This window comes from Equus quagga, chromosome 12 (genome assembly GCF_021613505.1).
Source record: "Equus quagga isolate Etosha38 chromosome 12, UCLA_HA_Equagga_1.0, whole genome shotgun sequence".
Classification (NCBI taxonomy): domain Eukaryota; kingdom Metazoa; phylum Chordata; class Mammalia; order Perissodactyla; family Equidae; genus Equus; species Equus quagga.
In genome coordinates this window covers 61,444,236-61,457,370 of record NC_060278.1, presented here as the reverse complement: position 1 = coordinate 61,457,370, position 13,135 = coordinate 61,444,236, and the positions used below count along the sequence as shown (strand labels likewise).

Below are 13,135 nucleotides of genomic sequence, written 5' to 3'. Positions count from 1 at the left end.
CTGCCCATGCGCCATGGCCGCCGCCGAGACCAGCCCCCCACTGCCCATGCGCCATGGCCTACCCTTGCCCCACACTCGCAACACACACAGGGCCCCCGAGGCCCTGTGACACCCCCCACAGTTCCCACAACCTATGCCAGGCAGCCCGGGGCCTGCTGGTCCCCAAGCTCCCAGGTGTCACCCACTCTGGGCCCCAGCCACTCCCGAGCCCCTGAGGCCCAGCCATGGAAGACCCTCTCCTCCAGCCCAGGAGAGCTGCTGTGGGTTGGGAGACACTGTAGCGGCTGGGAAGGGGGGACTGTGGATGAGGGCCCAGGATTCTGAGTCTTGGGAGGAGGAGGAGGGAATGCAGCAGATCTGGGGGCAGACTGAGCCCCAACGGGCTGCTCTGGGATAGCCAGGCGGCTGGACGTGACTCAGCAGCTTGTCCCCGATGCTGGGCTGTCGGAAGTCTGGACTCCAGCTCCTCGGTCTCTTCCCTCCTGGCTCACGTTGTGGTCCTGGCTGGGGTGGCGGAGGGGAGGGTCTGGGGCCTGGCCTGACCGGGCGTCCCTGCCCCTCACCACTGACTCCCTACCCGCTAGAGTTATCGGAGGGTGAAAATGGAACCAGAGGGGCTTCCCAGGGTTGGAGCGAGGGCGAGAGCAGCAGTGAGTGAGGGCTGGACACCTTGATGCTCTGCCTCCGTTAGCCAAGCTTCTTGCGCGGCGCGAGGGGACTCCCGTCCCTCTGGGGCCTCGGTGTCTTCATGTTTCAAACCAGGGCTTGGATTGTGTCGTCTGAGTTCCCCTTGGCTCTCACAGCGCGGGGTGGTACTTGTCTGTGGTTGAGAATATGCCCCCGGAGTCTCGGTTCAGAGAGATGCCGCACGCGGGTGGGAGCCGCAGGGTTACAGGGCCTCCAACTGGAGGAGCCATCCCGTGAGCCTCACAGGCCGGCAGAGCAGGGGCGGCTCACGCTCGCTTACGATGCGCCAGTGGAGCCTCGGGGAGGCCAACAGACCGGCTGGAGGCTGCGCACGGTGACCAAGTGTCAGAATGAGGCTCAGTCCCGGCCATCGCATTCTGTGCCTCAAGCCTGGGGCCTCCACCCCGGGCCCCCCTCAAGGGACCTGATCTTAGATGCCAGAGAAGGGAAATGAGTGTCGCCACAGCAGGAGAGACTGAAGGTAGACCCTGGGAAGGACTCTCCAGCTTCGGGAACCATGGAGTGGGTCGCTCCTCCAGAGCCGGTCCAGGACAGGCTCTGCCTCCGGGCGCGGGCAGTGGCCACCTCGCTCTGGAGTGCAGGTGGCCCCGGATGACCAGGGAGGCTCATCCGGCCCTGGTACACAGGGAACTCATGGAAATGGGGAATTTACTTTCAAAATGAGCCGGAAAATGAATTCGTTAGAACTTTATCCTCTGCCTCCCAGGTCCAAATGTCGGGCCGGAGCATCGGTACAAAAACTAAAGACAAATTTATCCTTGAGGGTTGATCTTTTGTAGCTTCAGCGAGAATATCTTGCCGGTTAACCTAGTTCCGTCTTGTTACTCTGGCTTCTGCAAACACAATGCTGGGAAAGACTGAATAAGTTGTGTCCAGTTCTCTCTCCATTATCTGCATGAGCCGGGGCCGGGCCGAGTGGGGTCATCCACACAAGCGCATGGTCCCCGAGTCACGCTTAGTCGGTCGGGTGGCCGTGGAGGTGAGTGTGCGCGAGTGTGTGCGCACGTGTGCACTGGTTGGGGTGGGGATCAAACTTACTCACTTGATGTGGGATCAGGGGCCCCTTCTGATGGGAGTCTCGTCCGGGACGACACTGAGGGACCCCGGACACCTGCCGGAGGGAGAGTGGGGCATCAGGGCTGCCGACCCTCTTAGGGCAGAGGAGGAGGGTGGAGGGTGCAGCGTGGCCTCTGTGGGGTCCAGTGGCATCTCCCCAGCAGTGCGCTCCCACGAGGGGCTGGCAGAAGCAAACTCAGCTCTGAGGTCCCAGCGTGGTCCTGGGGGTGCAAGGACCCTAGACCACACCCACTGCCTGAGCTCCCCCCCGACCCCGCCCTCCTGGTGCAGCCGCTCCCAGCCCTGGGGCCATGCCAGGCATCCAGGGAAGCTGACCCAGACGACCATTTCTCTGCTACTCTCGGGTAGAGTGCAGGCTTCGTGGAGGGGGGGGAGGTCAAGCGGGGACCCCCGGGGAGGTCTGTGCAGGTGGAGACGGCTGGGCGAGTGGAGGCTGCAGCCCAGAGGTGGGACTGACCTCCCCGGAGGAGAGCGGCAGCGTCTGGAGCGCGGGGGTCTGAGACAGACCCAGGAGCCTAGCAGTGTCCTGGACAGACAGACGGACAGATGGCAGCGGGGGCTGGTGGAAGGAGAGAATGCCTGTCTCCAGTCTCCCCGACTTAGCTCTTCAGCCTCTGTCCGCCCTGCTCCTCTCGCATCAGCCCCACCACTGGAGACCCCCTTTCTGAGCCTGGCCCCCTGACCTCGGCTGCAAGACAGAGAGCCCGAGAGCAGCAGACGTGGATTCAGGAAGATCCAGGCTTGACTCTCCTGCCCACCTGCGGGCAGGCCCCTTCCCGGTCTGGGCAGAATTTGCCTTCTTTCTGAATTGTGCCCTCGCCCCAGCAGACTGACTGGAACAGAGCTGAGACGGTGGAACCTGCGGGGCCTGCGCCTCCTCCTGCAGCCCTGATGGTGGAGGGCGGCGGCCAGGGTGGCCCAGCCCTTGGGGCCTATTTCACTTCCTCTGGCAAGTTTGTCCATCCGTGTCTCTTAGAGCTCTGTTTTCCAAAGCGTGACCCCTGACCACCTGCATCAGAGGAAAGGGTGCCCGTAAAATGCCAGTTCCTGGGCCTGACTTCCCACCCCTGAGCGAGGCTTTGGGGACAGGGTGGTGGCCGGACACCCTTCCTCCTCCCTTGCCTGTATCTGCTCCCTTGACGGCCTCCAGACCCCTCCCTCTGCAGCCCAGAGTGGGCGCCTCCCCAGCCCCCAGCTTGCCCCCGGGCGGCAGCCATGCCCACACCAGCTCTGCCTAGTGGTGCCGTTTCATGCTCTCCTGCTCAGCAGCTCCCACCAGACAGAGGAGTCCACCATCCTGGAGCCCCAGTTCATCCGTCATCCTCCACCTCCCAGCTGCCCACCTTCCCCAGGGCTGCAGGCTGGGCCATGAGCACGGCGGCGGCAGCAGTAAATCTCCAACGATCTGCCTTTTCCTCCGTGCTGCTCTTGTCTCTGTCCCCGCTCAGGCCCAGGAACCCTGCATCCTAGGGTGGGAAATCATCCCGGGATGGAGGGGCAGCCGTGCTGTAGGGGAGGGAGCACCGGACTGGGGTCCAGAGACTTAGATCGGCTCCCAGCACAGCGCCCAGGCCGTGCTGTGTGCCCTCGGATAGGTCACTTCACCTCTCTGGCCATTTTCCTACAGGAGTCTTGAGAACTGGTGCCAAGTCTTCAGCGTCTGTGTTTCCTTAGCTTCGGGTGGAATAAGTCGCGATGAGAACACCTACCTTGTACGCTTGTCTGAAGAGGGACTATGAAAGTCTGTTTTTTTCACAGACGCTTACGTGCTGTAGAAATAGTTGGTGACATCACAGACGTTCACACCCGGCGAGGTCTGAGGGCCGGAGAGCGCGGGCTCTGTAGACAGAGGAGGTTTCCGTTCCACCCACACCTTAGCATGTGTTTATTGAGGACCTACTATGTGCTGGTCAAAATCTCTGCATTCACAAATCTTAGCTTCTAGTGAGGGAGATGGACAGATAATGGAGAAAATGTATGGTGTGTCAGTCGGTGGCAGGAGCCTTGGAGAAAAACGAATGAGGGGAGGGGAGAGGTGGCAGTGGTTGGGGGTGGGGACTGCAGTTTTAAATACACAGGTGACCTCACTGAGCTGCAGACTTGGCCACGTGGAAATCTGCCCCTGGAGCTGCACGTTTGTTGAATGCCTGTCATGTGCCGGGCGGTGTGACATCCGCTAGGGAGGGGTCGGCAGAGTTCTTCTCTGAAGGGCCAGATGGTGAGCATCTCAGGCTTTGCCAGCCGCCCAGTCTGCGGAACTACCCAGCTCTGTTCTTGTGGTGTGGAAGCAGCCAGAGAGAGAGGATGTAAACGGGAGAGCAGCTGCGCCCAATAAAACTGTATTTACAAAGATAAGTTGGCGGCTGGATTTGGCCTGTGGCCTCGTTCGCCCGCCCCTGCCCCCGAGCTGCAGTGGTTGTCTGCTTAGTCATCAGGAGCCGTGTGGGAGCTGCAAGCAGCAGGACAGAGTGGGAGCGTCGGGGGGCCTCCGTCTGGCCGGGCTGGGAGCCTGGGTGTGCTCTGGAGGGCTCCCTTGAGGAGGTGCCGCTTGAGCTGAGCTGAGAAAGCTGTGCAGGCACTAACTTGGAGATTTGGGGGCATGGCGTGTGCAGAGGCCTGACGCGTGGGGGGTAACACATGGTATTAGAAGACATGACAGGCGGCCCGTGTGGTTGGTGTTAGAGGCCTAGGGAGGGGAGAGGACATGAGGCTGGACAGGAGCACGAGGGCCTCGAAGGCCACATCTAGGATTTCGGCTTGTGTCCCCAGGGTGGCTGTTAACCACAATGACATGTCAGTTTACGTTTTACGAAGATTGCTTTGGTGGCACGTCCAGAACTGGTGGGCAGTGACCAAGAGTAGATACTGGGGGGTGGAACAGACACATCCAGGGGCCAGCTGGACCTTGGGCCTGGGGCTCAGGGGTGAGTCGAGCTCTGGCAGACCCCAGAATGGGGGTGTTGCTGAGGCCGGCATGGAGGAGACCCCCGGGGTGCCGGCCTGAGAAGGACCGCTCGGGGCGGCTGGAGGAGCAGTCAGAATTAGGGGGAGAGCGGGCAGTGCTGTCCAAGGGGACGGAGGGGGTCAAGTGCGACCAGAATGAAAAGGCCACTGGGCGCAGGACCTCGCGGTCACTGGTGACTTTACAGAGAGCCGCGTGGAGGGGCTGACGGGGCAGAGGCGGTGAGGAAAGGAGGCCACGTGATGGAGTGTGGCCTGAAGGGAAGGGAGACAGGCAGCGGGCAGGAGGGGCGGGGGTCGTCCTCGGTGGGTTGGTGGTGTTTTAAAATGGGAAAGACCCAGCAGAGGGAATTGAGCCTAAGACGGAACAGGGATCGCCCAGGCCCCTGGCGAGGTCAGAGGGATCCCGCGAGGCCAGGGACTGGGCTCGGACAGGAGGAGCGTCCTCGGCTGGAACGGGGTCAGGAGAGGGCAGTTAGCTGTGCGAAGGTCTGTGCTTTGGCCGGGGGTGGGGGCATTTTGAGAGAGTGCTCTTCAATGGCTCCTAATAACAGCGAGAAGGGTGATGGGGTTGCGGGCGAGCCACGACCCTGTGGAAATGGAGGGTTCGAGTGTCCATCGTGAAGGGAGGCGGGGGAGTGAGGGGAGCGCGCTGAGGGGTCTGTGCGGTGAGGGCCGGGTGATGCTGAGCATTGTTGGGCGCCCACCGCCCTCAGGGTGTGGTGGTCCTGGGGCGCCGCGCAGGAGAGCACGGGGTGCGTGTCTGGGTCAGTGCGGCTGCAGCAACAGATGCCCTAAACCGGGCAGCTTGCCAACCACAGACACTAATCTCTCAGCCCGGAGGCTGGACGTCCGAGATCGGGTGGCGGCGCGGGGGTTCCGGAGGACCCTCTTCCTGGTCGCAGACGGCCCCTTCTTCTGTGTCCTCATGAGGGGCAAGGGCGCGCGCCCTCTGGCCTCTTCTTACACAGGCCCCAACCTGGTGGCCATACATGTGGCTGTCGTGGGACTCCAGGTGGAGGGGTGGGAAGGGGCAGAGTTTGGAAAACAGTGTGAGTGGAGCTGAGTCTGGAGATGCCCCGGACGCGGGGGCGAGAGCAGGAGGGGGGCCGGGACGACCCAGGGCTTTTGGTCTGAGCACCTTCCGCTGTGACCGGACGTGTGACTGAGCCGGGCGCCCAGTGCCCTCGCCGGCCTTCCCTCAGGAGCCGCCTTCCCGGGCAGCTTCGTTGCTCCCTGCCGTCTGGGCGGCTTTGTCCTCATGGATTTAAAAGGGTGTCCGGCTCCAGGCCCCAGATGAGCCCCTGACCTGTGGCTGCTGCTGTGTTAACGGCCCCTGTGCCCTCCTGGCAGCCAGGCATCATTCCCCCCTGATGCCCCTGGAACACTGTCTTGCTTTTCATCAGGGCTTGGGGCTGACGAGACTTTCATTATTGGCAATTTTCGGCTCTTTTCCCTCTTGCTTCTGGGGTCATGCTCCATTCTGGACTGTTTCACTCACGACGGTCAAAGTGAAACTTTTGAAATGTGAGTTTGCACATGTTGTCCGCGCCCTAACACCCGCCAGCAGCTCCCCATGCTTCTCTGGGTGGAGACAGAACTCCCTGCTGTGGCCTGAAAGTTACTGCCTGGCCCAGCCCTGCCTGTCCTCCAGCCTCGACCATGTTCCCTCTGCTCCGACCGCTCTGTTCCTCAGGCTCTGGATTCACACACCGTGTCCCACCCCTGGGCCTTTGCACATGCTCTTCTTGCTGCTCGGGCTGCTGGTTCCTCTCCTCTTCATGTGGACACTGCTCTGTCATCCCTCAGGTCTTGGTTCAACCATTGGTTCCCCAGGAAGGCAGTTTTCTTCTTCCAGATTAGGTCAAATATGCCCCAATATAAACTCATACCACCAAGTGTCTCTCCTTTGTGGCATTTGTCACAATTACAACATTACATTCATTTATATGCAATTATTTAATATCCACTTTATGGTAAGTTCCACAAGGGACCATGACATGAGTTGAATGAGTGAACGAACAAATGAATATCTCCCACATTTGTCCTCTCTACTCCATCCCACCATGCTACCTGGTCTGGGTCCATACCATCTCCGGCTGCCTGCTGGACTAGCCTGCCAGCCTCCTGCCCCAGCCTCACCTCCTCCGTTCCCTGCCCACCTATCTTCCCACAGCCCCACTCTTAACAGATCGCCCACCGCTCTGCTCAGAAACCTTCGACAGTTCCTGCTGGGGACAGAAGGAAGTCCAACCCCCCTTTCTGGGACTTTAAGGCCTCTTAAGATGCAGTTCCCCCACTTTGTATCCCGGTCTGTGGGCTCCCTGAGCATCTAGACGTGCAGCCCCTTCGTTCCTGGGCGGTTCGCAGTAGCCCAGTCTCTCTCAGCCCACGGGTTTTTCAGCTCTTTGAGAGAAGGTCACACCCAGTGTGGATCTCGGGTCCTGTGCTGTGCAAGGCCACTTCTAGACACCTTAAAAGAGGCTCAGGAACACTTCTCAGATTCAGGTCCAACCCACATTTCTTGAACACCATCTCTGTGCCAGACACAATCAAATTTATGCTTTTAATTTTCACAGAAGTTTCAAAAAGTAGGTATTATTTTCTGCAATTTTTATTCGAGGAAATCAAGTTTCAGAAAGATTTGTTTGGCGTCACCTGGCGAGCGGAGGGCATTCCTGGGAGTCACGGCCATCCTCTCTACAGCCTGGGTGCCTCCTGCCCACTCTGTGAGGGTGAGGGAGGGGCTGGGTGCTGTGGGACCCGGCATGGAGGGAGGTGGTGGGGGGCTGTGTGCAGGCGGGGGTAGGACTGCCAGGTGGGGCGTGGTTAGAGGGTGAATCCAGAACAAACGCCCCTGGGAGCTGAGTCTGATAAATGGTATCTACACAAGCCCACAGATAACATTATACTTAATGGGCAAAGACTGAACGCTTCCCCCCAAAATGGGAAAAAGACAAGAATTCCCACTCTCACCACACTACTGTTCGACATTGTACAGGTGGTTCTTGCCAAAGCAATTGAGGAAGAAAAAGAAATAAAAGGCATCCAGACTGGAAAGAGAGATGTAAAACTATCTCCATTTGCATGATCTTGAATATAGAAAATCCTAAGGAATCCACACACACACACACACACAAACTGTTAGATGAATAAGTGAGCTGAGCAATGTGACAGAACGCAAGATCAATATTCAAAGATCTGTATTTGTATGTGTTAGCAATGAACAATCTGAAAACCAAATTAAGAAAACAATTCTATTTACAACAGCCTCAAAGAGAATCAAATCCTTAAGAATACATTTAACAAAAGAAATGTAAGACTTGTATGCTGAGAACTGCAAAGCAATATGGAAAGAAATTAAAGAAGATAGTAAATAAATGGGAAGATATTGTAAGACTTCCTGTTGTTAAGAGAGCAATACTTCTCAAGTTCCTCTACAGATTCAGGGGAATCCTCATCAAAATCCCAGCTGGCTTTTGCAGAAATAAGCTGATCTGTGAGCTGATCTTAAAATTCATGTGGAAATACAGGAGACCCAGCACAGCTGAAACAATCTTCATAAAAGAATAAGGTTGTGAGACTCACACTGCCTGCCTTCAAGACTACAAGGCTATAGTGATCAAGGCGGGGTGGGACTGGCACAGGGACAGACAGACGTGCAATGGAGAGTCCAGAAATAAACCCTCACATTTATAAGACAATTCAGTGGGGAAAGAATAGTCTTCTAAACAAATGGTGTTGTGTCAAATGGATATCCATATGCAAAACACACATGCAAAAATTAACTCAGAATGAATAGGCTGAAACTACAAAATTCCTGTAAAAAATATAGGAGTAAATCTTTGTGCCCTGGGTTATGTGATGGTTTCTTAGATATGACACTGAAAGCACAGGAAACAAAAGAAATAGGTAAATTGGACTTCATCAAAGTTAAAAATTTTTGTGCTTCAAAGGACACCATCAAAAAAGTGAAAAGATAACCCTAGAATGAGAGAAAACATTTTTAAATCATATATCTGACAAGTGACTGGTATCCAGAGTATATAAAGAACTCTTACAATTCAATAGTAAAGAGACAAATAATCAATTAAAAGATAGGCAAAGGATTTGGATAAACATTTCTCCAAAGAAGATATACAAATGGCCAGAAAGCACATGAAAAGATGCTCAATATCATTAGTCATTAGAGAAACGCAAATCAAAACCACAGTGAGCTGCCACTTCACCTCCACTGGGATGGCTGTGAACAAAGAGACAGATGATAACAAGTGTTGTCCAGGATGTGCAGAATGTGGGACTCTCACCATTGCCGGCGGGGACATAAATTGGCGCGACCGCTTTGGGATATAGTTTCGTGGTTTTTTAAAATGTCAAACACAGAGTTACCATATGACCCAGTGATCCACTTCTTTCATTACCCGAGAGAAATGAAAGCATATGTGCCCACATAGAACATCTACGTGGACGTTCATAGCAGCATTATTCATAATAGCCAAAAAATAGGAATAACCTAAATGTCCATAAATGGATGAAGAAAATGGGTTATCTATACAATGGAATATTATTTGGCAATAAAAAGAAATGAAATACTGGTATGGGCTACGACATGGATAAACCTTGAAGACATTATATGAGTGAGAGAAGCCAGACGCAAAGGCCACATATTGTGTGATTCCATTTATACGAAAAGTCCAGACCAGGGAAATCGATAGAGGCAGAAAGGAGGTTAGTGGTTGTCTAGGGCTGGGAGGAGGGTGGGAATGGAGAATGACTGATAATATGAGTATGGGGTTTCTTTTTGGGGTGGTGAAAATGTTCTAAAACTAGATTTTGGTAATAGTTGCGCAACTCTGTGAACATACTGAAAGCCACTGACCTGTACAGCTTCAATGGCTGAGTTATGTGGTATGTGAACTATATCTCAATAAAGCTCTCTTAAAGAAAGGCCGTGGGGATCCTGGACAGTATGAGGGGAGAGGGAGATGGCAGAGGGCTCTGGACACTCATCTTTGTCTCGTGATGTGGCTGCTTGTAGTTCTCATCAAACTGGAGGGGAGTGTCAGCCGCCCAGAGGTGGACGTTCATTTCTCATTTCAAGACAAGTTTTAGAATCAAGGCTGTTTTATCTTGGTATATAGTAAGAGCTTAATAAATGCTTGGTGAGCGAGTGAAGATGCGTCTGCATCCACCCACAGGTCACCAGCTGTGCTCGAGGGTGAGAGCAGGCTCATAGTGAGGACTCAGTTTCCTAAAGGAAGGGATGGAACGTCAGAGCTCCCAAAATTTCTCCCCGAAGAACCCGGAGTGTAGAGGAGAATGAACTCATCCCTAACACGCAGGGAGGAAAGTCTTACTTTTACCTTAAAAATTCTTGTGCTGTTTGCATCCTACTCTGTAATATTTGTTATAACAAAAAACTAATGCCGCAAATTGCCATTAAGTAAATCTGATGCTTCTAGGAGACGCGCTCTGTATTCTTATGACCGAACACACCTCGTGGTGCACACTGCTGTCAGCAAATATCTCCTGGGCACCACTGTGTGTTCGGCACAGAAGGACGCTGATGCCAACCCAGGATTGTCCTCATGGGGCTTCTGGAGGAGGCCGCCCCCCGACTTTGAGAAGCAGAAACAGCTCGGTGGAGAGGATAGGATTGGGGGCAGAGTTTGAAAACTCATGAGAACATTGCCTTAAATGAAGACCATCACAGCCCCATTTTTACTAGCAAAAACTTGGAAACCATCTAAATGTCTAACAGTGGAATGGAATGGTTAAACACATACGGAGGGGCCAGCCCCGTGGCCGAGTGGTTAAGTTCTCGCGATCTGCTTCGGCGACCAGGGGTTTTGCTGGTTCAGATCCTGGGCACAGACGTGGCACCACTCATCGGGCCATGTTGAGGCAGCGTCCCACATGCCACAACTAGAATATACAACTATGTACTGGGGGGATTTGGGGAGAAAAAGTGGGAAAAAAAATGATTGGCAACAGTTGCCAGCTCAGGTGCCAATCCTTTAAAAAAAACATATGGAACTACCATGTAATGGGGTATATTTAGTTATTTAATAATAAACAAAATCTTTAATGATAAAGGAAAAGGCTTATGATAAAATTTTATGTTAAAAAAAAGGCAGAATGACAAGTGATATATAGTTTGGTCTCGACATGTGAAACACTCAGAGAAAATCCTGTTATAAATGCTCCAAAACGCTAACCTGAGTTCCCTCTGGATGGGAGAATCAAGGGGAATTTCTCTTGTCCTCTCTCTCCCTCATCCTGAATTTTCTGCAATAAGCCCAGATTACTTTTATTCTTCCTCTTATCACTGAATACCACCTATTTGAGTAGGAAAGCTAATGTGCAGCCGTACAGAGGGGCTGGGGCTGGAGATGAACTCAGGGTTGGGGGCTGAAGCCCAGCAGAGGACGTGGCTGGAGGCGTGCATGTGGCACCACGTCCCTAGAGGGGAGACTGAAACAAACCCTGCGTGAGTGCTGAGGGGGCCGTGAAGAGAGAGAAGGTGGTTGAGGAGAGTCGTGGGGGGCTGGAGGCTGAGAGCGGGAATGTTAGGGAGACAGGTGGAGAATTCAGGCAGGGTGAAGCCATGGAGGTTAAGGGGCAGAGAGGCTCAAGAAGGAATCCTCAAGAGAGAAACCTCGCCTCCCTCCCAGACCGCGTGGTTGGGTTTAAATGAGATACGTGACGGCCATTAGGTTGACAGGCTTTGCAGTCAAGCCGACTGGTTCACACACCAGTTTCAGGACTATTAGCTAAGGGACCTGGGAAACCGCCCCGTCTCTCTGAACCTCCATTTTCACATCTGTTAAACCAGAGTAACAATCCGACGTCAGGGTACTGTTTGCACTGAATGAGATCATGCACGAAAATAGTTTGCACAGTGTCTGACACGTGTCTGTGCTAACTCGGTGATGGCTGTCATTATTGCTGTTATTATTCTTGTTAATATTAAGGGAAGTATCTTTGAATGGTGAAGGGATTGTTATGAACAGTCTTTAGCTCTTGAAAGAGCTTCTCCTGGTCTTTGGGGCAGATATTTCTACACTCGGACCTCTGGGATGTTCATCCTGCTCCCCTCTCGTCCACAGCTGTCCCCTCCGCCACCATGAGGAGCATCTTCAAGAGGAACCAGGAGCCCATTGTGGCTCCTGCCACCACCACCGCCACAATGCCAGTCGGGCCCGTGGACAACTCCACTGAGAGTGGGGGTGCTGGGGAGAGCAAGAGCGACGTGTTTGCCCAGATGAAGGAGAAGTTCTTCAATGAGATGAACAAGATCCCCTGTGAGTGTCTCGGGGGCTGAGCGGGGGGTGAGGCTGGAGTTAGGAAGGGCCTTGTGCACTGGGCTGGGCTGGGCTCTCCCCTAACGTTTAGATTCCAGGCTGGATTATCCGGGGAGCCTCTTCAGGAATGGGTGGGGGGCATGTGGACTGGCACTAATGAAGGGAACAAGGGGGTTCATGTGCCCCAACCTCCCAGGGCTAAAAAGTTCTTATAACTTAGAAAACTGTCAAAAGATGCAACCAAAAGAAGATGAAAAATTATGAAACAGAAATCCTTCTTCGAGTTTTCCAGTCACACTTTGAAATGACTTTATTTTGGAGAGTTGAAAATAAAAGCCCCACCACTTTCTGAATTCCTGGTGGAGTCTGTGCGGGAGACACCAGGGATCCAGGTGAAGGGAGCCGCCACACGGGTGGGAGCTGGCGCTTCAGGACCACGGAGAGCAGCCCGGGGCCCATCCCCCAAAGCTTGAGTCTCACAAAGCCCAGCCTTCTAGGTCCTTAGGGATCTTGGCCTCTGGCTCCGGTCACCCTCTCAAGGCTCTTTCTCCACTTGGGCCTGATAAGGACCCTCCCATCCTCTCCACTATGAGCTGGTTCTCCATAGATCGAACTGGTCAAAACTCTGTACAGCCAAGCTTCTCTCTTCCTCGTGGATCCTGGTCACTGTCTCTCAGGTAGCGGGCTGTGTCCACAAAGGCGGCCGACTAAAGGAAGAGCAAGCTCTTCAGGAAAAGGCGCGCACAGCTATGCGGATTACATGCAAACCACTCATAGGCGGTGTTAAAAATGTGGAGTGTGGGCACTTGGGGGTTCAGAGTCTTCACCCATTTTTCCAATGCTGTGGGGTTGGGGGTGACGAGGCACAACACGGCTGACCCCGGTCTCCTCTCTGTGGGCAGTACCGCCCTGGGCACTGATTGCCATCGCCGTGGTCGCTGGCCTCCTGCTCCTCACCTGCTGCTTCTGCATCTGCAAGAAGTGCTGCTGCAAGAAGAAGAAGAACAAGAAGGAGAAGGGCAAGGGCATGAAGAACGCCATGAACATGAAGGACATGCGAGGCGGCCAGGTAGGGCTGGGGGGGG

General features: G+C 54.3%; 1 protein-coding gene across 1 annotated transcript in view; it reads left to right on the top strand.

The window, feature by feature from the left end:
• SYT2 (synaptotagmin 2) overlaps positions 1-13,135 on the top strand; it is a 30,393-nt gene that overhangs the window by 4,880 nt on the left and 12,378 nt on the right. Inside the window, exons 2-3 of the mRNA XM_046680039.1 lie at positions 11,856-12,050; positions 12,953-13,119. Of these exons, the coding sequence (XP_046535995.1) occupies positions 11,873-12,050; positions 12,953-13,119 (345 nt within the window). The 5' untranslated portion in view covers positions 11,856-11,872. The remainder of the gene's footprint in view (positions 1-11,855; positions 12,051-12,952; positions 13,120-13,135) is intronic.